At 36.4% G+C, this 25,970-nt stretch overlaps 2 protein-coding genes across 2 annotated transcripts in view; one reads left to right on the forward strand and one right to left on the reverse strand.

The window, feature by feature from the left end:
• Positions 1-25,970, forward strand: part of LOC5568080 (protein HIRA homolog) — a 149,434-nt gene that overhangs the window by 59,944 nt on the left and 63,520 nt on the right. The gene's annotated exons all lie outside the window — the stretch shown is intronic.
• LOC5568075 (acetylcholine receptor subunit alpha-like 1) lies at positions 7,678-24,542 on the reverse strand. The gene is made up of 6 exons (XM_001651961.2): positions 24,343-24,542; positions 23,991-24,114; positions 8,939-9,008; positions 8,553-8,879; positions 8,172-8,493; positions 7,678-8,101 (listed from the first exon to the last, which is right to left on the reverse strand). The coding sequence occupies exons 1-6, from the start codon at positions 24,401-24,403 to the stop codon at positions 7,785-7,787; spliced, it is 1,221 nt and encodes a 406-aa protein (XP_001652011.2). The 5' UTR covers positions 24,404-24,542; the 3' UTR covers positions 7,678-7,784.

Below are 25,970 nucleotides of genomic sequence, written 5' to 3' on the forward strand. Positions count from 1 at the left end.
CGTCGATTGTGTTGTAGGAAACCAATGCCAAACAAATACATACAGCTTCTCCGCTCTTCGGTGAATGATTGCTCTGCAAATATATGTGCGCAAGACGCGCATGCACGTTGCTCGTGTTGCTGCCGTGAAGCATATGTACATGCTTCATCGACCATGGATCTGAATCGGATTGATACAATAAGATCATGATGCTGAATATCATTTCCCTATAGGGTGCCGGTGCCATTAGTGGACTACCTAAGCTATAAAAAATCATAACAAAATAACGAAAAGCCCTAACCAAGATCTTTTGGCGTCAACAGAAAGATTTCGACCTCTACTATATGGGAAAAATATAAAAAGAATGGTAAAACTATTTTTTTTAACATAAAATCGCTTGAGCCACTATTGGTACACGTGTTCCAGTAGTTGCGCTAGTGCTCCAGTAGTAGACGTTCGGGAATAATACAAGGAATTTTAAACAAAATGGTAAATTTTTACATAGGTTTAACATTTTTCCCTCGGAACAGCAATTAATATCTTTCGAATGAAGCATAAAGATCTAGGGCTTTTCCTTATTTTTATACATCCATTTTAAAAATTGCTTCCAACCATTGATCCACTACTGGAACACGACGGCTACTATTGGTGCAAGGGAGCCAAATTTTTACGCAAACTTAATTATTTATATGACTTTTTGATAAGATAAAAAGCTGAAATTTGCCAAATCGACTAAACTAGAGGCGATCTATTCACCAAAAATAGCACATGTCGTTTTCATCGAAAAATGTACTTTTTATTCCATAGTCCAATCTACTGGTACATTACAACCATTGGTACCGGCACCCTATGCACTCAATTCGATGATAATCAACATTTTGTTGCGGTGTGCTAATCGGAGACACCAGCTGTGCTTTGTTTTGATTCATTCAATCCCACGACGTCACTTCTTCCCATCCGTCTATGTGTCCTATGTAACAACAGAAGGAGGGGAAACGTTGAGCTGTATGTTGGACATTTTGCTCTCTCGCTGATTCTCCCTCAATTTCCCCCCCGTGTTTATGACGGTTTCGCCGACATGATCATGTGAGAGTTTCCCACTGCATGACGTGGTGGTGGTGATGGCTGTGTTGCAATCAGCAGCCGTCGGTTGAAACAAGAAATTGCGGTGGGGAATGATGACGATGACGACGCCGTCCATCTTGTTGTAGGAACTCGAGAAAGGAGTCCACGTCTAACAAATACATACAGCTTCTCCTCTCTTCGGTGATTGATCGCTCTGCAAATATGTGTGAGCAAGTCGCGCATGTACGTTGCTCGTGTTGCTGCCGGGAAGCATATTTATATGCTTGATCGACCATGCATCTGAATCAGATTGATACAATGACATCATGATGCTCAATCTTGTGCTCAATATCATTCCCCTATATGCACGCAATGCGGTAATAATATGAAAAGAGATGTTGCAGCTGATCCAATCCAGCGAAACGGTAAAACATGGTTTGGCAAAAAGACCAAAATACAGTTTTGTGTAACTCATTCTCTTTTTGTCACTTGAGCGTTTTCAATTTTGCGAGGCAGCGCGACTCTGAAAATATCGACTGAAATTATTGAGAAGCAGTTATTATGGCATTCTATGCATCTAAGTAGTGTCTCAGACACGCTTCTACAAATCATTCTACCTTTTAAACTCCATTCCAAAGCTTTATTCAGGAATGTCCAATGTAACATTAGAATCGTGTTTATTCATAAATGTTATATAGGACATGTGGTTGGTTCTCTGATCAAAGGTCCAATGTAACAATTGATTAAAAGCGATGCAGTTTTGAACATTGGTCATTTTGTTAAGCTTTGAATAGATTAATTTGTTGTTAATATATCAGAACGAGTGTTCTAGTGTGCTGCTAAGTGGTGCAACGCAAATGATTTGCAATGATAATCTCGATTTGTTTACATTTGTTACTTAGGACGTTTTGAAAAGTTACGCGAGAAATCGTCACAAAAATAGCAATATGAAGAGATTATTTGTTTTCTTTCTATAAGTAAATTGTATACCAATTAATTAAAATTAATATTAAATGCATATTTTCATTAAGGGGTCATGCACAAATTACGTCACGCTCCAAGGGGGGGAGGGGGTCAAGCCAAGCGTGACAAGCCTTACAAAATTTTCGGAGGACTCATACAAAAAGTGTGACAAAGGGGGGGGAGGGGGTCGAAAAAGTTGAAATTTAGCGTGACATAATTTGTGTACCATCCCTAACGATTGAGATTTGTGTCGTAAACAGGAGCGTAAGCGGAGTTTCAAAGTAATTGCTGTAGAGTAACAAAATGTTTGGCCTTAACACATTCGCTTTTGAACTTGACGAGTTATGTACCCACCAGATGCAAGGATGGTTCGGCAAGGCAAACAATGGGAACACTAGCGACAATCTCTATCTTGTACTATAATATCTTTTGTTTGCAGTGACTAGAGTTGCTGTGTACGTGCTGTAGCCTTAGGTGCAGCAGCCTCATTGCTTGCAAGCGCACGGGAGCGCGGTACTCCCGATTCTGTTTTTGCACGGATTTATTTTACACGGCCGTGCAAAAAAGTTTCCATACATTTTTTTTCCGCCAAAACCTTATTTTTGCATGAAACGTCGAGCAATGGTGTTACTTTTTTGCACGGTTTTTGAAATTTTGAACTGAAAACTTCTTTTGCACGGTACGCATTCCCGCGCAAAAACAGAATCGGGTGTACATTGTGATACCTATTTTGGTGCGCCTCATTTTTCTTGAATTGTGTCTCACTGCGTTCTCATGCGCTCCGTCACATGTGCTGTTTAAAATTCAGTGCAATAATTGGCTTGTTTTTTACAAATTCTGATTCTACGTTAAAAGCTGAGCCAGAATCCAAAGTTTCATAATTTTCCGAGCCCGGGAACTATTTTTAAAACACGTCTGAACTTAGTATGGAAATTGCGTTTGAATCACCCCTCGGCATATTTTACTTCGGGACGAGCTGTCATTATGTAAATTTGAATGTCATTGAGTCGACGGATTGAAATCTTTTTCAATCATTTAGTATATCAAAATTAAGGTAGTAAAGCGCAATAAAATCGTGTAACACTTACAAAAATGTGCTCTTTCGATCAAGCTACAAAAAACCGTGTATTTTTCATCACTAAACAACCCAATTGAAGTGATTACAAAAGTTTTCAACGAGGATCGCGAGTCTTCGACCATATCATGTAGGCCATCTAGACACCTGCATAAAAAGGCGAAATTAGTAGTAGAGGCTCTTCTTTACTAAGCAGTTGTTTCACAACTTGGATACCGATGGCGAGCCGTAGCGCCGAGCAGCGCATGAGTCGAGTCTCCTTTAGAGCACATGGACAAATTCACGCGTTCACTCGTTGACGTTTGAGCGGTGCCGTGTTATTTACGTGACCATGGAAACAAGTAAATTTGGCACCGCTCAAACGTCAAATTAGTGAACTCGTGCATTGATCCCTAGATGGCTCTTTTTCAGTGGTAGTAAAAACGAAATCCTGAAGCAAAGAAACCACAATGAAAGATGAACTAAAAACATTACGCTTGATTTCTAATTACTATTTTTTCAATCCAGTTTCCTAATTGCTTTTAATTCACGTTTTTCATTATTTTCCATACGTTTTGACAGTTCTCGACTACCATTCTTCCATGCACTTGTGCTGGAAGTTTGAGATATTTGAGAATCCAGCGTAGCGCGATCAGTGAGTGGAATACAAACAACAGTGCCGCCGCTCGGCGGCCAGTGAGAGAAACTGAATGTTCAAAAGGTTGTTGTCTGTACTTTTTGCCGCTAGCGCCAACTGTTAGCGTTTAAGAACGAAATAAACAGTCGTTACCCTATTCATCCACGTTTGCTCTCAGAAATCCAAAATTCCTTGAGGAGTTCTTAGAACAAATCTATTTTTTACGAATTCTTCAAGCATTTCATCTAAGTATTTCTTTTGCAGTTCCACCAAACATTTCTTAAAAAGTGCCTCAAAAATTCCCATGCATTCTACAAAAGTTTATTTAAGCAACACCGGTATACTGCCCATAACTGCAAAACAGTCACATTCGACATTTATGACAAAATGGAGTTAATACCAAGGAGAGTCATCAAATGATAAATACTTTCGATCAACTTACTGAAATCTGTGAGATTGTTCTAGAAAATTCTAAAAAAATACCAAGTTGTTTTGTCCCATTGGTAATTATAACCGCATAACAGTCACATTGAGATTTAAATAAGCCTCGTAATGTGATAGCAATGAAATTTCTATCAGAATTATTTTCTGACAATTCACCTAGTATGCGATATGAACTGTACGAAATATCAGCCTCTAATAAGCACTTTTGAGTTCCTGGTAATTGTTAGAAATTTTAGTTTCCTCCCATACTGCCATAAAATGCACACTTGGTATTCCATTTAATCAATGCCTACTTTTGTCGAATGTTACCAATATGCTATTATGAGCAGCATATACTTCAGCAAATTTTCCAAAAATTCCTCCGACCTTCCTACACAAATTATCATAACCAATTGAATGGCTTTGTCCTTTGATTTTTCGAAAAAATACTTCAGAAAATCCTGCGGAATACTGTCCCGAGATTCGAATGATTGTCTAGAAACTCTTTTAAAACTTCATAAAGAGTCCAGGACAACTTGAGATCCTTGTTTATTAGGGGGACTTTAAAACTTACTCTCAGTTTTATCAGAAGTTAGTCTAGAATTTTCTTTAGAAACACCTCACGGATTTTTTTTCAGAATTATTTCCTTGAAATTTCCAAAAGACATTGCTGAAAGAATTCTTGTAAAAAAACTTTCAAAGCTTACTTGAGAAAATCTCAAAGAATTACTGGAAGAATGTCTGTACAAAACTTATAAGGAATCTTTGGAACATCTGCTGAAGGTATCTTTAGAGAAGTCCCTAGTTGAAATCTTATATAAATCCTGAAAGACAATTTTATTGATCATCACTGGAGAAGTTATTGGTTGAATTTTAGAAATCGTTTTGACCGGGAATGTCCCAGGGAGATCGGTGAATGAATCACTGAATAAAATCTTGGAAGAGTTAGGACTTCCTTGAAAAAAATCCCAAAGAATTTTTGGAGGAGTTTAGATGAAATTTCCGGAGTAGTATCTAAACATTTGAGCGTCAAAACGCTTTGAACTAGCAGAATTTTCACAAATCAACTCAACTCAAAACCGACCAAAATGTCACTTACACCCCTTTGCGTTTAAGCTACTTTCAATTTCCAGCCCAGTGTTAAAATTTTTCTTAGTTTCACCACGTTTCACTGTGTATAACAAAATTGCCGACAAACGTTGACATGGTCATGGTTTCGAACGTGGAGACGCCTATGCAGAATCTAGATTAGGACGATTCAAATTTTAAAAATGTTTGAAAATCCAATCTTATATATTGGTTATATGTTAGGTTTATATGGAAATTACTATGAAGAAATTTTGAAAAATGTTCACACGCTAGTACTGTAATGTAAGTAGAAACTTATCATCCCATATTGAAAACTCATTCTTCAAACCTTAACCCCTCTACCGGCAGCTTCATTTTTTACCGCAAAATAAATATTCAAATCGTTATAACTTTTTTGTTTTTCAATATTTTTGCACAATTTTTTCACAAGTTCTCAAACAACTCTTCTAGTTTAGGAATCCGTGTTGACATTAATTATTGGTGATCTGGTTTTAAAGATATTCCGATGTTCCTTGGGGGACCGATATTTTCCATTTTGTTTTTGCGGCCATTTTGTTTTTTAATAATTTATCAAAAAAATAAAATATGGGCTATATAACGCCAGGTAATAAGAAGCTACTCTGAAAAAATCATACAAATCGGTTCAGTATTCTTGGAGATATCCTAAAATTTACGATATGATGTTTTTTTAAGTTTTTAAGATCTTTATTGGCCAGCGGGGTTCCAGAAACCTAAATGCTCATAACTTAAAGACGGCGGCACCAAATTGCATCATTTTTTCACAACATACTCTCATTAATGAATTGTTCCAAAGAGTGAATATCCGAATACTATTAAAATTATGTAGCTTGAGAAATTAACGGGGAGTTCTAGTTACGGGTCGGTCCCCCAAGAAATTTTAGAATATCTTCAAAACCAAATGACCAATGATCAATATCGACACAGATCCTAGAACTAGAAGAGTTTTTTGAGAACTTGTGAAAAAATGGTGCAAAAATTTTGAAAAACAAAAAAGTTATAACGATTTTAATTTGAATTTTGCGGTTAAAAATGAAGCTGCCGGTAGAGGGGTTAATGAAGGATGTTGCTGAAGAAACAAATCCCTTTTGAGCTAATTTTGTTCGGGATTTTTGTAGATGTTTGCAGGGCTATAATTCGATATTAAGCTAAATAATAGCAATAGCAATACTTTCATTTTTCATGGGTTCCGTCGATCATGGTATCAAACATGCAATAAAATTAAGAAGAATGAACATTTAGAACAACATCGTAAAATGTGCTATTTTTCATTATATATGAAAGAGGTTTTTGATAGGCATCTTGCAAACTAAGAAAAACTCAAATTATTCTTGTAAATGTTGCAAATGCATTTAATTGATAATTATAAACTATTCCTATAGTGTACACATTCAATGATGTTCAAATTTACAGAATTCGAGGCATTTCCAGATGGTGTCCGGTATTGGGTGCCACCTTTCAAGATTGCCCAATTTGGTACTAAAATACATCATCGAAATGCAATGTCAAAATTCATATTTATATTTTCGAATTAATTTTTGTACACTATAAAAATGATAATATTTATCATAAATGGGTAACACGAGCCAATAATATCAATATTTTCGAATTATGAATTTAGTGGCTTAAGTGTCCGGTACTGGGGGATCTCCCCCTATAAATATCTCTTCACTTTTCCATGAGATTGAATTGTTGTCTTCAGCAAATTTCTTCATTATGATTTGAAGAATGAGTTTTCGATGAGTTTATGCTTACATTCCAGTACTAGCGTGTTTGGAACATTTTTCAAAATTTCTTTGGGTCACCTTCAAATCACCACCTAGAAAGCTGAAAATTTCACAGTACACTATTTTTACCATGAATGGTAAGGAACATATGGAAGATTGGATTCTCAAAAATGTTTAAATTTTGAACCGCCCTAATCTAGATATTACATATAATTTGCAACTGGATTGAAGTAAAATTTTTGAAAAAGTTACACGTCATCTTGGTGAGAACCGAATCAAAAAAATAAATAAGTAAAATTATATATTAAAATCTTATTTGAAAATGTGTAATGAAATAGGAAGAGGTTTACTCATATGCTGTCTAAACGAATCAATCAATCATGCTCAAATTCAGGATAGTATATCCACAGACATGTGGATGTCTGTGGTACATCTTACCTACTAGATTCAGATATTTTATACAAGATGTACTATTTTTATATTCAAAATCGAACGATTTTCGCAAAATAGAAGAAAATGTTTGTTCAGTACTACATTTATGCATTATCAGTCGATAGTATAGTCGATAAACTACTTTAATGGTAACATATCACGTTACCTTGACATTTGCAAGCCTTACGCACTAAATATGCATAGAGACAAAAGTTAGCCTGGTTGTAGAAAAAAGATTCAGTTGGGCAAATTCGGATACAAAAATAAATGTCACACAACAAAACAGTTTATCGAAAAGCTTTTTTTTAACAAAAGCATATCATCGTGCTAATAATTGACGTTACAGAAACCTGCTTTGCTTTAAACACTGGAACTTGAAGACAAATCATATCTTAGACTATAAGGTGAAATAAATGATTGAAGCAACAAATACTATCAAATAGACCACAAATGCCAGTCGGTCCAGTAGTGTTGCCAGTCGGCACCAGTCACGTTGCTTCGAGTTTACGGATACTTCTTCACCGACGGTTTCCTTTTCGTCGTCCAACTGGCTGGTGTTGCCAACGCCTAGTACAGACCCGAGACATCCGTCCAATTGACCCTTGAGTGGTCGTGGTACTGCACGGCAGTGCTTGTTGCGAGTCATACGCAGTGCAATTACCGACAGAATCGTACTGATGGCAACCAAGTAAAATGTGGTGCTGTAGAAGGTTACTGCAAATCAAGAAAATAGAAGTTATATATCTAACTTAATAGAAAATACTATAAATAGTTATATAAATACCAATTAGAGGCGGATTTCCCGACATCGCTGGCAATTGCTGAGCAAAGTAGATGAGGAATATTGTTATAATCAGCGCTATTATTCCATTCAGGACAATCTTTTCGCCACATTGCGGTGGCAGCCAAAATACAGATAGAGCCATTAGCATAATAACGAAAGCTGGGCTCACGACAATGGCCTTGTGGGTTGCTGAATGTCGCTGAAGAGTGACGTTGTACTGGATATCGACGTACGGTTCCTTGCAGCATTCGTACTTCTTAACATGGCGTTCAACTGTGACCTTCCGGATACTCCACTTATGGTTCGGGACCAGCCACAATATCTGCAAAAGGCATCCGCATATGAAATTTACAGTTTGAAATCGAACTTTCAACAACCTACCTCCGGATTCACTTCGGTGGTCGTCATGTTAAGATGTAACTCATCGTACGTCCACGAACCGATTTTCAAAAAGCACCTCTGGTAATCGAAAGGCCAGAATCGGAGATTCAGCTCGCAGAAACTGTGGAAATCGGTCGGAGGCACCCACAAAACTTTACCAGAGTTGTATATGATGACATTCGTGTTGCCGTAGTGTAGATTGTCCGCACCTCGGGCGTTGTTGTAGAGAACCACATCCGGTTTCCACACGTTCTCTGGAGTGTACCGGAACTGCTCGACATTTCCATAGTCGGACGGATTCCACTTCAGTTTGTCATCGTTCCAAGTCTGGAAGCGTAATTGGGATCGATATAACAAGTTCTTTGATGTTGAAAGTAAATATTTACCATTTTTACCCATCCGTATAGGGAAAGGATGGATTTTTCCTCATCAATATCCACATGCCAGATAGTCAACCTGAGAATCAAGAATGAAATACCTAGATCAAATTTGGAAGTAAGTTCAGATAATTGTAATGAGAGACGGCTTTACGTTTGTATATAGGGCTTTAGAGAGACGTAGCGGTAAACTTACAGGTACTCAGCAATAATATTATAAACTGTCATAGCCGTATTGTACTAATAGAGTAAACATTTCAGAAAATTCTTAGAACGCCACTTAATTTGAACAAATAGGTAGTTAGTCGGTTTTCAGACAGACTGAACTAAGTGATTTTATGGTTTCAGGAAAATATACCTAAGGCATTCGAAGTATCAAAATATTTGTTTGCTGTAAAATGGTATTTATCTATTTGATGATACATCTGTATTGAATTACCGTAAAAAAATCAGAATTGATGGAGTCCTTAAGGTGAAACATCTCGGAATCCAAAGATGGCCGGCACAATGGCCGACTTCTCACCCTACTCACGTTTTCAAAGGCACAAAACTGGAGAAATAGTTGGCAAACGTTTCTGATCTTCTTATTTTAAGCTTTCTGCTAGTGCACAAAGCCAAAATAAAAAGTGCACTGTTGTGGGATGCTTTCTTGGCGAGATTTGTGCTTTTAAGGACATATAGGAAGGAATCCCTGTCATGGCAGTGAAAATGGCTTCCTCACATATACAAACACATTTCTGGAAGTCCATATTACTTCTCAAAATATTTCACTTACCTACACTAAGTTCGCTCCCAAATTGCTAACGAGACATCAGAACACTATTGCCTCACGATTTCCGTAGTTCTAACACTAGTAGCTGGTGGAAATTTCATGAATCGTGCTAATTTCCAACGCGGACGTTTCACTTTGCTACAATTGTTTACACTTATCCGCCTGCGAACGAAGAACACTTTTCGTCGAATTTTACCACTTTCACTAAACGTAGAACCTCCAACACAGTTTACTTTCACTACTTGTTAATTGAAGAACAATTACTGGTGGATTTCTGATGGAAACAACTTGAAATTTCACCAAACCGTGCTAAAAACAATCACTTGATCACAGCATTTCGCTTTTTTTATTTTTCTAATTTTACGCCGGCTGCTCGCTTGCAGGGCTGTCAGATACGTTGATGTTTACGTACGACATCAATCAATCTTATTTAGTCGAAGGGGAAAAGACTCAAATTGAAGTAGCGATTACTGGCAACAACATCTTATCAATTATAATTTCACTATTACCAACAAATAGGAGAATATTTTTTTGTGTACCACTACTTTTATACAGTTATTAGTGGATTCAAAGGAGTTTCACCTTAAAGTTGTACTGCAATCTTAGAAGTTTATTCCAAACTGTTTCACCTTAACGTATCTTTAGACCGCCAAAATATCATCTAGTCCGGTTCGTCTGAACACCGACCAATACATACAATACATGCTAACAAAACGTAAGCTAGCCGACTCTAGCCATATTGTGTACTGCAAAACACATAAAGTATGATTTGTCAAACTTTGAAGTGATTCAACAAGCATGCCAAGTAGATTTAAGATACAATTTGATTGAAAATGCCCGATTAAATTTATATTGAATTAATTTATAACTTTTCAACATGCTTGCGGTCTCCATACTAAATTCTTTGTTTCTCTTATATGAAAAAAAATACTTTCCTGGGGTTCGCAGTAGGCAGCGCGCGTGAATGAATGTGTTGAACATTGATCTGTCACGTTTTCATCGTATTCGCAAATTATTAGATACGGCTGGTGCAGTTTTTTGGAAAAAATGTCTATAGCGGAAATAAAACGGTTTATTCTACACGCGTTCTGCTGGGCAGTGTTAAAGCCAAGTGAAGATGCATCGAAGCCAAGCATCAAATTTTCGGGAGCACAAGTCTGGAGAGCCGGACAGCGGATCGGGGCTTGACCCACTCGCGTCGCGTTGCCGAAGTTTTTTTTTCGTTTTAGTTTGCACGCGTTCTGAGTACAATCGAGTTCAGGTTTTCGCGTCGCCGGAGTGATATTTTGCTTTTGTGAAATGAGCATGCTGATTAAAGTAGCCACAACTGGTCAATCAAGGATGGTGAGCTCGTTTCTTGCTTTTATTTTAAATGTACAATATATTACACGGTGCTCCCCTGACCGTTATTATCAGAAAAAAATCTCCATCAAATCTGTGCTCACCAGTCGTTTTCTATAGCTATGCTGCGTGTCTGGGCAAAATTTAAAAAAAATCGTAGGGCCCGTTTTGAAGTTACGCCCTTTTGGTTATATGAGTACAAATTCAATGAAAATCTAAGATATTTGAACGGATTTTTATTGGTCGTGATTATCAGAAGTACTAAACCATCAAAATTTTGTTCGAAGTAGGTGTTTTCAGATATTTGTAACCTCTGGGCGGAGCTTTGAATGAGAATATTGTCGAAATTTTGAGTTACGCCCTTTTTTAAGTGTAACTATTTGAATCACTAATTTTAAATAGAATAATTAGGCATTCTAATACCGGTCAGCATGTTCAAATGTTTTCAATGACACATTGCAATAACATGCCGTCAAAGTATTTCACAATTGATCGATTTTCCATAGGATCAAGCGATCAAGGCATTACGGAGCCAATTTTGTATTGTTATCAATAGTCATAAAATATTGTTATAACCCAAGAAGCTGCCTCCGGTTATTCTGGCTAACTTTATACTGCCCAGAAAATAAACCTCAATTACTGAGTAATGCAGTATTGTCAAAACTATGGCACTCAATACCATGTCAATTCTTAAGTCACAGACAAACAGACGAAACACTTCTATTATTTTCATCGCACAGCCGAATAGTGCCCAATTCTAATATATGTTCCCAAACAACCAAATTGTATGTATAATGAAATCACCTGGAGGCGTTGTATGTGTAAAATTTCACTTATAAGATGTCGCGAAACGCCTTCTACGTACAAAAGTGGAGGCGATGTACGTGCATATATTATGAGATGGATAATAGCATACAATGCGAGTTTATAAATTTTCTACAGAACTAACCTGTGATCTTATGCGACTTAGCATATGATAACAAATGTTGATTTGACAGTTGCTACGAATTGATTCGACTTACTTTGTACGAGTGTACGGGACGAAACAAAATGTGTAATTGAACTCAGAAAAAGCGTTTTATGCGAGGAAACACATCAATTTGACAATTTCATCCACCGTATTTTGCGGGTTTGATGTAATTTGTATGAATTATCGAGCTATTTCATAAACTTTTATTCGACTTCTGGTTGCCTGGGTTAGTTGGCCGACAGGTTACTTGTAGCGTTCACATCGCTTTTGTTCGAGTTTGACGTTTGCTTACTACCGCCACCTAGTTCGCAGTTGGCCAAATGAAGTATTTTTAGCAAGGGCGTATATGCTCACGTGACTATGTGTTTATTAAATAATTGTTCTAGCTGTTACGTCTGTGCTTTTGAGATCATTTGCGGCATACATTACAACATTTAGATATTTCACAAATATAAATTTTACATGTGGCCGGTCTTTCCGATCTTAAAAAACACGTAAGATTCCTGGATATATGTAAGAGTGAAAGAATTAGATGAATCAATCAACCCATTCTGCAGAAACATCAAACAATCTACTTGTGGATTCCGTGCATTGAATAACAATGAAAATTATTTGGACAGATTGACAAACCAGCAACAGTTTTTCGTGTGGAGCAACATCGCACAAAAATCAACCAGTTTTTTTTTAAATTCAAATTATTGTTAGTATACCATCTTATAGAAACATTTCACGGAAGTACAAGGGAGTCAATGGATCTCGGAATTACCGGTATTATGACGTCAAACTGTATTATGGCAAACTGACTGAAATCTATTAATAGCGGAATGTCACACCGAAAATAAAATATTTCCGAAGGTGTAAAATAATCACGTTTTCAGTGCGCTTTTGGGAAAACTGAATAGACTATATTTTAATGAAGGTAAGACTTCAATGAAAAACAACAAGAGAAATTATGTAAACTTGACGATAAATGCTGGTTTTACATGCTATTTACATAGCTATTCATTTTTGTGGGTATAATCGTACTTTTAAAAGGGTTAAATCTTAGATGTCATTTCGTCTTGTACACATCGTATTTCATCAATATTTCTCAGCTGTGAATTGTTTCGAAATCATATCCTCAAAAACAAGTTATTTCAATTCAGTGTCTCGCCGTGATGGAGTGAGATTGGGTAATTTTTCTTTCACTTGTAATGCTGTAGTAGATAAATATTTTTCTTTAATTTTTTGGATAGTTATTGTAGTTTATTGGAGTTAAATTGCGATAGTTATTCAATAAATAATTCGTGCATATCCTTTTTTACCCAATCTCACCCCGAACAACGGTAGGTGACAAAAACAAATATTTAAAATTATATTCTGAAAGTGCTACGATTTCAAATTCTGTTTAACAAAATGATATTTTTTTCCATTTTATATCGCTGCTTTCTACTTCGTTAATTTAATTTTATTCCATACCCTTCTACCCATAATCGAAAACTGAAGTCCGAAAGTATTATCTAACGTCAACTTACGCTTCGATATACAACATGAACTGCATGTTAAATAATCTAAATCGTGAGTTCATTGTTTTACCAAACTATCCAGAATATTGCTGTATGAAAACTAATATGGTTACATTATGAAATTGGCTCCGTAATTCTTTATAGCGCTTGAACATATGAAAAATCAGTTAATTGTGAAGGACTTTTGCGGCATGTAAGAGCAATGTGTCATTGAAAACATTGCTCTATGCTTGACGTTATTATAATGCCTATTTAATATATTTAATACAAGTGTCTTTAATGGTTACACCTCTTAAAGGGCGTAACTCCAAATTTTGTTGATCTTCTTATTCAAAACTCCGCCCAGCAATTATAAATAACTGAAAACACCAAATTTGAACCAAATTTTGATGGTATTTTTCTTCTGATAATCACGTCCAATAAAAATCCGTTGAAATATCTCAGATTTCCATTGAATTTGTAGACTTATACAATCAAAAGGGCGTAACTTCAAAACGGGCCCTACGATTTTTTTTAAATTTTGCCCATACATGCAGCATAGCTATAGAAAACGACTGGTGAGCACAGATTTGATGGAGAATTTTTTCTGATAATAACGGTCAGGGGAGCACCGTGTATTATGAAACGTATTTTTATAATGACAACGGTGGGAAAGTTACTCAATTGAATTGATTTAACGAAATATGAACAGTTCGTCATTAAAAACTCAATATCTTTACTCTTACCTGATTTTTATAATTATAAAAAAAATAACCTTTGAATGGTTCGGCGCTAAAAGTGTCGACTTGCTGTATGTTCACGTTGTCTTTAACGTCCTGGTAGTTGCTTTTTTGCACTGAGGTTGCATGAATCGCATCACTTACCAAGGTGAATCCTGATCGTGCAGCTATGATACCTCTCCACTAACAATACTCCTTTCCATGACAACCATGGAGATGCAGAGGTGAACTCGGTCTCTAGTAACAATAAGTGTCACAATAACATTCCTTCCCTTTCCCGATGACCGTAAGGACGTGGCCGGCGCCGTTATTGACTTTTTATTCAGCTTTTTACGCTAGCTATAAAACTGTGGGGGGTGATTTGACTCTGACATTTCTTGCCAACCGATTTTATAGTTAGGTCTTAGTAGGCCATACTTTTCGATTGTTGATTGCAATGTCAAATATTTTCACTGGGTTTGTTTTGCAGCTGTGTTTTTTATATTATAAAACTCACCTAGTTTTTACCAACTTATTTCTATTTATTTTAGGCATTGACACGAGAAAAGCGTTCCTGAACTAATTATTGAAGATAACGAAATTCGAGGACAGCATTTTGTGCATCGTTATTGGCTCTATACTCTGATTAACACAATCAACAAACATAATCCAACCTCGCTCGGCCGTTATATTTTTGATAACCTTCCGGAAACTTCACGGAAGAGGGGATAAATTAAAAGTTACATGGATATTTTCAAAGTGGTCTGAGATGTTCTAATATAGATCTTCGTCCAGGTCTATGTCATTCACACATGCTGTTACTTTTGGGTTTATTCTGCGATTGGGATGAGAAATCTCGGTCTCGTATAGCAAGATGACAATTCCAGACCCTATTGAAGTGGCTCGCCGTGTAAACCAAATGTGTGGTACAGTCTATCTACCTATTGGATCATAATAAAATGTTACATTCCTTTGTATTCAAAAAAGGCCCAATAAGCGCCGGGGAAGGGAGGGTTGGGGGTCTGTTCTTTAAACGAGAATAGCTTCGAACTCCAAAAATCATTCAAAGGTCGTCCAAGGTACGTCTTGCAGAAAAATCTAAAAAAAAACATTAGTATTTGATCACTGGAGCACTGCCAAACAAACTTTAGTTTAGTGCTCAAAATAACCTATCGAGAATTAACAGGCAGCAGTCCATGGCTGCTTATCATAAATCTAAATTGACAAAAAATGGTATTTAACTGTATTAAACGCAGAAAATTCGGAATAAAACTTTCAGATTTTTGTTATCTGAACAAGGGATTTTTTTGACGTTCATTTGCATAAACATGCAAATTTTTCAGCAACGCAAAGCTTGCTTAGCTTGAACCTTAAAATTATTATAGTGTAGACCTGGGAGGGAGGCACCGATACTACACACGAAATATAGAACAACGTTTGTTTGAACTGCAAGATAACTCCAGCTTGCCAACAACAATCAAGGCAGGCTTGGGGAAAACCGCTAGTTTTCTTTTGTTGTGTACTTTCGATCTTTCCTGACAAACATGGAAAAAGGGCCACAGTTTTCTATGCTCCAAATGTTAATTTTCATTGGAAAAAGTAAAACGATGCGTTTTTCAATGCTTTATATTCAATCAGTTGAAAGGTGCTCACGTGACATTACTTGCATTATGTGCATGAATTGATTTTCATTCAATTTTTGTCACTTTTGATGAATTGCGAAAATGTGTTTTAATCAGTTACGCGCTTTTTCCATGTTAGTCCAATGTTTGAGATCTGGGCTCACAGTGACAGTTCGTGACAGCGGAATCTCGGCTCACTATGACGTACAGAAATTTTGTATTGGTTTCTCCCTCCCAGGTGTAGACAAAGAACGTCAAAAAGGGCTATTTCAAAGTTTATGGCAAGCTGGCGTAAAAAGCTGGATTGTTCGGAGCTCTCGATAGTGTACATTGAAGATGGAAAACTACTCCCAAGCTACATCTCTTCTTCTTCTGTCGGGTGTGGGATCACTGCGTCCATTTTTTAGGACTATTGTGATATACCGTGGGTCCACCTCCTTCCCATTCCTCACGAGAAGGAAAGACCACCGTGAATGGCGAGTCATTGTTTACCACTTTTTCTATTCAGTCACTACATTTTTCAACAATAGGATTTATCGAAAATTCGTTTAATATACTGAGGTGTCCTGTTAAGTCCCCTGACAGTAAGACTGTTGATCGTTTTAGCCTAAGAGCACTTTTCTCAGCATCCAGCTTTATGAATTGATCCAACCGGGGCAGATTGAGTATAGCATCTAGGGCAAACGAGGGGGTACTACGAACTGCACCGGTTATGGCAATACAGGCAGTACGTTGAATTTTGTTCAGCTTAGCTCTAGCCGTAGCTTCCTTTGTTTTAGGCCACCAAACAAGGGAAGCATAGGTTATTCTAGGCCGAACGATTTTTTTATAGATCCACATGATCATACTGGGTTTTAGACCCCATGTTTTACCACAGGTCTTTGAGGAAACCCAGAGTGAATTGAGACCTTTATTTATGATTGTTTGATGGGTGTTCCAATTTAGTTGTGCGTCAAGTGTGATGCCAAGATACTTGACCTCATTTGAGTAAACTAATTGTATTTGATTCAAGAAAAGAGGGTAACATCTCTTGGTTCGTTGTGCAAATTCGATTGTTCTGGTCAATCACGGAGTAGCAACTACGAATTGTACGGTCATTAATGCTTAATGCTTACGCTATGGAAAAATACCATCAAAAAATAAGTTTGGAGCATCAAAAATATTATGAACTTTGTTGATATGTGTCGTTTAACACGTGAAGCTTGAATTCTGTGGCAAATTAAAGAAATATATTGCCATAGAAGCTGATAAAATTGCATGCTAGTTGGCTGAAACAGTGGAATATTGCATTTTCAAGAGCCAATATCATAAAAGAGGGGAGGTGTTCTTCTTTTCACAGAATGTTTGTATTGAAGATAGAGCTAAGGATTGTATCGAAAATAAGCTATCCACATATTTTTCTTTCAAATCATGTAAAAAATGATATTTTATTCACACAAAAACTGATCCTGTATTGTACAAGGTTTAACTTGAACATAAAGAACACCGGATGAAATTAAAACTATTCTTTTACGAACTTTCGAACTTTTGATCGAACACTCATCAAGTTCCAGACAAGAGTTGCATCGACGCTTGAGCCTAATTTTTTTGAATTCCTGCATGTTCCCAGCTGCTTTACCAGTCTTCTTGAAGACCCTCTCCACGACTGCCCAGTAACGTTCGATGGGTCGAAGCTGAGGGCAATTTGGTGGATTGATGTTTTTCTCAACAAAATCTATGCCATTTTCCGCAAGCCAATTGAGACTAGTTTTGGCATAGTGAGCCAACACTAAATCCGGCCAAAACAGTGGAGGAGTACTATGCTTCTTATATAAAGGCAGCAATCTCTTCTGAAGACACTCAGATCGATAGATTTCCGCATTTATAGTTCCGGTAGTGTAAAAAATTGTCGACTTCAAACCACAGGTACATATTGCTTGCCATACCAGCACTTTTCGACCAAATTTCTCCACTTGAATCGACCTGTCCGCATCGCTGACATCCTCCCCTACGACGGCAGTAAAGTATTGTGGTCCCGGAAGGGTTTTTGAGTCCTCCTTCACATAAGTCTCATCGTCCATCAAAACGCATGCAAAAGACGCGAGTGTTCTGCCCTTTGTTTCGAGATTTTCTGCTTCTTGTAGGTCTTCAGATGGAAGCTGCTTGATTCGCTGGATCATTCCGACACTTGTCCCTGCTTTTTTGGCCAAATCACGTATTGACATCGATTTGTTCTTCATGATCAGAGATACCACTTTCCGGTCCAGTTTCGGGTTGGAAGAACCGGGTTTTCTGCCTCTTCCTGGTAGCTCATCCAAAGTATAGTGCTCCCCAAACTTGTTAATGATGGTTTTAACACTTGCATGATGAAAATTCGGCTCGCCGAAGTTGGCATTACACAACTACCACTTCAAAACTGATGTTATCACATATACTAATTTGATGTTCACCCGCACCTCTAAATACCCCACATCGGCAGTGATGACAACTTAACAAATCATCACAAATACATACATACATACACGATACACTCCTTATCACAGATAAACATACGTAACACTGATGAAATTTCGATCGACCGCTCATTTTCAAATTCAAAATTATTATAATTGTTGGTTACGTAACACACAATTTTCATGTATTTTTCAAAGAAAAACACAGTTTTTTTTAATCACAGCTTAATGATGAACTTAACAAAAATCTACTAAAAGTTTATCTTGAAATCCGTAAAAGCATAAATTACACTTCTTTTTGGAGTTCCTCAAGGATATAAACAATTCTTTCTACTCTATTTTCCTTAGTTATGCACCAAAATTTTCCCAAAAATAAATCTTGAAGAATATTGACCTTTTTTCTTGCAATTCCTATGAAACCACTGGAGAAAAAGTTTTGAGGAGTTATCAATAAGTACCGTTATTTCGGGTGAAATTGATCGTTTTTCATGGTTTTTCTAGTCTGTTTGCTATAATGTTAACAATGCCAAACAACTAAATGAAGGAAAACAAGTACTTAGGTGAGCCTCATCGACTCATGTACCGAAATTTTCTAACAAATGTCATTTTAATGTTAACAAATATCTCTAAAATAAAAAATTAGGTGATCTCATTTCGGGGTGAAATTGACCACTTGTCAATGCCATTAATGTTAGTTTTCAAAATAACTCTACATGATATGTTTGAGCTCCCTGAATCCGATTATGCTTGTCAAAATCTTAACAATGCAATATTTATTTAAATAACGAATAGTTAAATTTCAAGAATTACGCGGAAAACGCCTAAATGTATGCAATTTCCTAAGGAAAGCAATGATATCCAACAGAAATTCAATTATTTCAACCATTTGAGCTAATTGGTACGAGTTTTGGTGATGAAACCTAGTTTGCGGATATGTCTCAAGCATCCTCACAAACTTTCAGGTTTATACTATGTTCAAATCCTTGCTTAGAAATCAGAGGCGCGTCCACGTTCGAAACCATGGGTAGGACAAACGTTGGCAAATATTTTGTGCACAGTGAAGGTAAGAAATATTTTAACGCTTGAAATTGAAGTTCACTATATTCGAATATTGTGGGACCCAGATAGCCGTAGCAGTAAACGCGCAGCTATTCAGCAAGACCAAGCTGAGGGTCGTGGGTTCGATTCCCACCGGTCAAGGATCTTTTCGGGTTGGAAATTTCCTCGACTTCCCAGGGCATAGAGTATCTTCGTACCTGCCACACGATATACACATGCAAAAATGGTCATTGGCAAAGTAAGCTCTCAGTGAATAACTGTGGAATTTCTCGAAAGATAATTACATAAATCATCTGAGTTTCAACATTTGAGACATTTTTCAAGAAATCCTAACTCTTCAAAACTTTATCCGGCGATTCATTCATCGATTTTCTTGGGACATGCTCCAAGACTCCCGATCAAAACATCTTCTAAAATTCAATAAATTACTTCTCCAGAAATTTCTAGGGATTTTCTTCAATATTGTATACTAGGATTTATATACCCTCATCAATTGCTCCAGAGATTCCGTCAAAGATTTCTACAAAAATTCCTCCAGTGATTCTTTCAGATTTTCTCAAGTAGGTTTTACATTTTTTAAAGATTTCTTGTAGGAATATTTCCAAGGAAATGCCTAGGATTTTTTTTTATGGAAAATAAATCCGAGAGGTATTTCTGAGGAAAACACTTGAATAACCTTTGATAAGACTTGTGTAAGTTTTTCTTGACAAGTATTTCACAGGTTTTTTTTTCTAGATTTTTTTTTGAAAAATGTTGGACAACATCTTCATAAAAATTTGTTCAGGAATTATCGGAGGAATTATTGGGAAAATTTGCTGTAGTGCAAACTGGCGAGATAATTTGAATAATCTTTTTGAAACTGCATGGAATTTTTTTTTAATTTTTTGGTAAAATGGCATGAGTACTTGGATGAAATGCTGGAAAATCCCTAGAAGAAAAAAATAGATTTGTTCAAAAGACCCATCAAGGAATTTCGGAAATCTGGGAGGATGAGATGAATTTCTGAAGTAATCGACATGAACAGGCGGAAATATTCTCGCAGGGCTTCTTGAAAAAAAAATCCTTAGGCTATATTTTCAAACACTCTTGAATAAACCTTCTCGCAAAATATAATGTAGAAATCATTGGAACATCTCCTAGAGTAACTACTGGTAAATTCGGTTGAATGATTAGTAAAAAAATATTTGGATGAAATTCTAGAAAATTTGGAAAAAATCAAAGAAATAGCTTTGGAGTCCTCAAGGATTTCCTGGAGCAAATTCTTCTAAGCATCCTTTGAAAAATCGCTGGAATAATTTGTGGGAGAATAGGTAGAGAAATATCTAGAAGAATTTCTGGAGACATCCATGTCAGGGACCCTGAAAGTATTCTTAATAAAATCACTATGAAAATTTCTAAAGCATTAATTTAATTTTTTGTTTGTTGAATCATGGGTAGGACAACCCGTTGGCTGTCCTACCCAGGCGTTTTTGTGCGTAGGACATGTCCTACCTGTCCTACCCACTTCCCGCGCCACTGTTAGAAATAGAAGTTTATAGGTGTTTGTCAATACTGTACCGTGCATGATTTTGAAATTTTACTTCATTTTCATAGTAATAAACATTCTTCAACGCAAAAAACTTCACAACACACAATTCGACAATATTTAAGACAAACAACGTTCATTTACTGCAGCTTACACGCTCAAAAAAGCGTTCTGGAAAACGTGAACTGTCAAAAATACACCGTGAACTACCATCATTGGTCATAGATACATGATCTAGTCCACGGTGTATTTTTGCTTGTTGACGAGTTCACGTCTGCTGTTCACGGATATGAGAACGGATTTTTTTCTGTGTACATTGATATTTGTGCTCCATTACGCATATATAAAATCGTGTGATACGATGATCAATCTCACCCTTCTGATCAATTACACCCGATTTAACGGTAATAAGTTAATCAGGTAATTCCACCAAATATTGTATCAGGAATTATTTTCAAGAAATTTTATCATACCTCAAAGTATTCCCAAACAACCAAAATGTACGTATAACGAAATCACCTGGAGGCTTTGAATGTACACAATTTCACTTATAAGATGTCTCGAAAAGGTCTTCTACGTACAAAAGTGGAGGCGATATACGTGCATATATTACGTGACGAAAAATATCATACAATGCGAGTGTATAAATTTTCAACCGAACTAACCTGTGATATTATGCGACTTAACGTATGTTGAATTGACAGCTGCTACGGAATGATTTGACTTACTTTGTACGAGTGTACGGGACGAAACAAAATGTATAAATGAACTCAGAAAAAAAAGCGTTGTATGCGAGGAAACTGATAAATCTGAAGATTTTATCCACCGTTTTTTGTGGGTTTGATGTAATTTGTATGAATGAACGAGTTATTACGTGAGTTTTTATGTGACTTCTGGGTGTCTGGGTTGTACCAGAAATTTTACAAGACATTTTCTCGTGTTTTCGTTCGAATATTTTCCACAAATCCAATTAGAATTTTTTTTTTTAATTCTATCAAAACACCCAACACCAGATGCTGTACAGAAGATACGTCTAAAATTTCCCTATGGGTTTAGCTGAAAATCTGAAAGAGTGCTGCCAGTCCCAAATTCAAATTTTGTCTTGGTACTCCATTGAATATTCCACCATTTTTTCCACTAACTTTTTGAGATATTTTTGAAGATTTTTTTTCAACGTTTCTTGGCAGAATTATATTTAAGTTATTCTCAACACAATTTTCAATGAAATAGTTTTTGATTTTTTATGAGCACTCTGGGATTTAACTTTAGTGAAATATATCGACTGAATTCTTACAGAACTTACTAGTAAATTTCTAGAGTATCCTGATGTTAAAGAAAAATCTGGCAGATATGTTAGCAGTATGTATTCGAGAAGTAATAGCTAACGTTTTTCTTATAACAATTTTAGATAATATTATTGAAGATATCTTTGTTAGGACTTCTAAATCCTCGTGTAAACTTTAGCATAACAATGTTTACTAAAATGGCATGGCATTAAGGGGGCAGGATCCGTCACTATTCTCGAATTTTTAAAAGTAGTTTTTTTCGTTCAAAGTTAAGAAAGTTTACATCAAAAACAGTGAACACATTAGCATCGAAAAAAAATCAGTTTTGAACAGAAAAGCTGCTTTTGAAGTTTCGAACGATGATTACGATGACGGATTGTTGAACGGTAACAAACTGCACCATGTTCGTCCAGACAACCTTAACTTATCTAGATCAAATATCAGTCAAAATGTAGTACAAATTATTCCAAAATACTTTATCGAAAATACCAAACCTCTAGGATGCATATCCAGAGTACTAGAGGTTTTGGACAACGAAAACTGCGATCTTTCCCAATGTGCGCCTATAAATACCAACAAAAATTCTAATTCCTAATATTTTCAAAATATGGTTGCATCATATTTCTTATAGGAATCCCTGGAGAAATTTACGAGAATAGTGTATTATTTTTCAAAATTTATCAAAATAATACCTCTGATTAATCCATAAAGAAATATCCAGCAAGATCGTCATTAAAATATCGAGAAACATTTGTAGAATGATTCTCAGAAAAAAATCTCGAAGAAAAAAATCTGGAGTAGTCCCTGGGATATTTCTAGATGAAATTGATGAATGCACTTCCGAATTTAACGAAAGGTAAAATTCCTGATGTTTTTTTTTCAGAAAAAAAAAGTGTTGGAAGTATTTATGAATGAACATTTTTGGAATGCCTTATTCCTGGAAGAATACCCAATTCTAAAAGTTGTCTTACAGAGTGGAATTAATAGAAACATCTCAGAAAATTTTCAAAACATTTTCCAGGAAAAACTCTGTAAACATTTCCGTAGGAATGTTTAGAAGAATAGCTGAACAAATCAGTGTTTTTTTTTTAAATACGACGCAATGGAGGGACCTGTGAGAGAATTTTGCTTGATTATTTGCTCAAGATAGTTTTGGAGGAATACCATGGAGTAACATCCAACGATACTTCGAGTAGATTATGTCGAAACATTTGGAGAAGTTTCTTACAAGATTCTAAGAATAAAATCCTGTAAGATTTGCTACAGATAACTTTCGGAGAAATACACACAAGAATTTTTGGAGAAAGCATGGAACGTGTTATGGATAAATTATTGGAAATTGTGAATGGAATTTCTGGAGGAACTGTTAGAGTATTCTTCGAATGAAATTCAGAACTCGTTAAGGTTAAGATGCATCGAACCCAAATCTTGAATTTTCCAGAGCACAAATCTAGAGACAACCATTTGAAAATTTAATCGATTAGTCACTTGCTGGTGTTGAGCAGTCGATAGAATTTTCATCCCGAACGGTTTTTCTAGTTCTCAACATTTGTGCTCTGGAAAATTCGAAGTTTGGTTTCTATGCATTTTCACCTTAACATTTAATATTATCCATAATTAAAGATTATAATTTATGACGAATGCTGGATAGGTGAAGGAATTAAAGATGAGGAAATCACAAAAAAGTACTAAAAGGACTAACAATTATGGTAACGAAGAGATTTTTGAGAATCATGATTATTGCGACGGATATTACAACCGTGACACGATCTGCCCTAGTTAAGACGTATGTAACTTATGAAAGAGGACGACTTCCAGGTTAGAATCTGATCAAAGCATTAAACAACTCACCCAATATCCAGGTTGGTGACATTGTAATATTCAGCAGGCCGTAGGTTGCGATCATAATTGACGAACAAATCATTCTTCAGCTTATCAATCCACGTCTGCGAACCTGATGGTTTGATGCTGTTCGCTGAAATTGGTTGGAAGGTTATGCTTACTTTTCTAAACACAAAACAATTTCTTTTTCGAATGCTCCACGCATTTACGAATCTTTGCGATTAAATAACCTTTGCGTTTGTGTATCTCTTGTACTCCAAACCAGAAATTCTAAACTTTTTGATTTTTGTACATCTGGTAAGAAATCACAACGCTTTGTGTGTTCTAATTGTTAAATTCAATAATTCATCATTGCACTTACACGATGCATCATCTGCGTAGCAGTGCACTATCAGGCACACTATTAACAAAGAAACCCGCATTTGCACTTTGGTATTCACTTTGATTGAAATACTTCAATATATTGTATCCACCGGTAATACTAAGACTCGCTTCTGAAGACCGAAAACCGACTTATCAAGGCAGCTGCTGAATAAAAACTGAATCTGGCTGATTCCTAGATGGAATTTTATATAATCCAGTTCTACATCTTAATGTCCTCCTACAATTGGCAGAGAAAGGTCCATTTGCGTGATAGTCTGGGCCGAGATTACTGGAATAGATGCTGTGTGGTGATGGGGATTCGAATTGTATGACTGCATGCACTTAGCGGCGTTGTTTGTGAGAGCACTTTCATTCCTACACATTGTTGTACTTGTCACGCTTTATGAATGGATTGTTATTTTGGGATGCTAAATTGGGCTTTTGTATAGATGATACTGCACCCGTGATTTAATAAAATTTGTTTTGGGATATCACTTGTGGGAAATCGGTTTTCGGTATCGCGTGTTGGCAATTTAGAAATAATTTATCTGTGTGGTCTCAAACATTTACAGAAGCGCAAAATTTGGTGTCGAATAGTTTCGATTAGTTACTTCTATGATTCCTTCAAATGGTTTCCATAAATGAAGCCTAAACATTTTTTAATGGATCCCGCAGTTTTTTTCAATTTCCTCTTGATTTTCTTGGGGGATTTCCCGGGTAAACTTCTGTACAAATCGATTTTTTTGACGATTTTACCATTAATTTGATGTGGGTTCTAGTGTAGGAACTTTTTAGTAACCATAGAATGATTAGAAGCAATACTTTTAATATCAGTCATAGAGAAATGGGAAATATTTAAAATAAATAGACACGTTTTAAGAACGCATGAATATTTTGAAAATTATGCCTTGTGTACAATGTAGTTTTTGTACCAAAACGAGGCATTCGACGGCTGAAGCTTCCTAGTTTTGAAGGAATCCTTAGAAGAGTCAAGGAAGTATTCCGTCTGAATTTACAAAGTTGTTTTGAATAACTCCCATTAGAAACCCATGAGATAAACAAACCAAGAATATTGCACAGTGACATGCTTAATTTTGAGCTTGAGCTTGAGCTTGATTGGCTAAGCCCAAGCTCAAAACCAGTGAATCAAATTGTCATCATAACAGACGAAAAACAAACAACAAAACAAGCTCGCTCACACCCGTGTGTCCCAACTTTCGCGGATAGGGATACAATAAAAAGCAAAATTGTCATGACAATCACAGGGCGCAACATTGTTGCAACCTTTTCAACTCGCAATTGTACAGTTGTTTTAAACGAAAAAACATTTTTTTATGGATGCTGTTCGATAATGCGTCATTGTTTACGAACACTAAGAAAGTTCTCGAAAATTGCAATGCGAAGCCCAGAAAATCGCTGCGCACGTGGCGATCGATCATTGTCATATTATGCTCAAGTGCTGATAAACTGATGTTGCGGAATAAAATTGTTGCAACAAGAATACGAGATGACAGTGTCTTTGTCGATGCGTGTTGGGTGACAATTGATTCACTGCTCAAAACTAATGTCGTTTTCGATTATTCCCGACGGTGCACCGTGCGAGTGTAACAGTAGGGTCCTAAAATG

Source organism: Aedes aegypti, chromosome 2, assembly GCF_002204515.2.
Source record: "Aedes aegypti strain LVP_AGWG chromosome 2, AaegL5.0 Primary Assembly, whole genome shotgun sequence".
Lineage (NCBI taxonomy): Eukaryota > Metazoa > Arthropoda > Insecta > Diptera > Culicidae > Aedes > Aedes aegypti.

What these genes read in the sequence shown, in the direction of transcription:
- LOC5568075 (XM_001651961.2), bottom strand. Translation starts at nt 24,403, where the DNA reads ATGCGGGTTTCTTTGTTAATAGTGTGCCTGATAGTGCACTGCTACGCA. An exon ending in CCACCGAAGTGAATCCGGAG is followed by an intron (nt 8,494 to 8,552) that starts GTAGGTTGTTGA and finishes TGCCTTTTGCAG; the next exon opens with ATATTGTGGCTGGTCCCGAA. An exon ending in GGGAAATCCGCCTCTAATTG is followed by an intron (nt 8,102 to 8,171) that starts GTATTTATATAA and finishes CTTGATTTGCAG; the next exon opens with TAACCTTCTACAGCACCACA.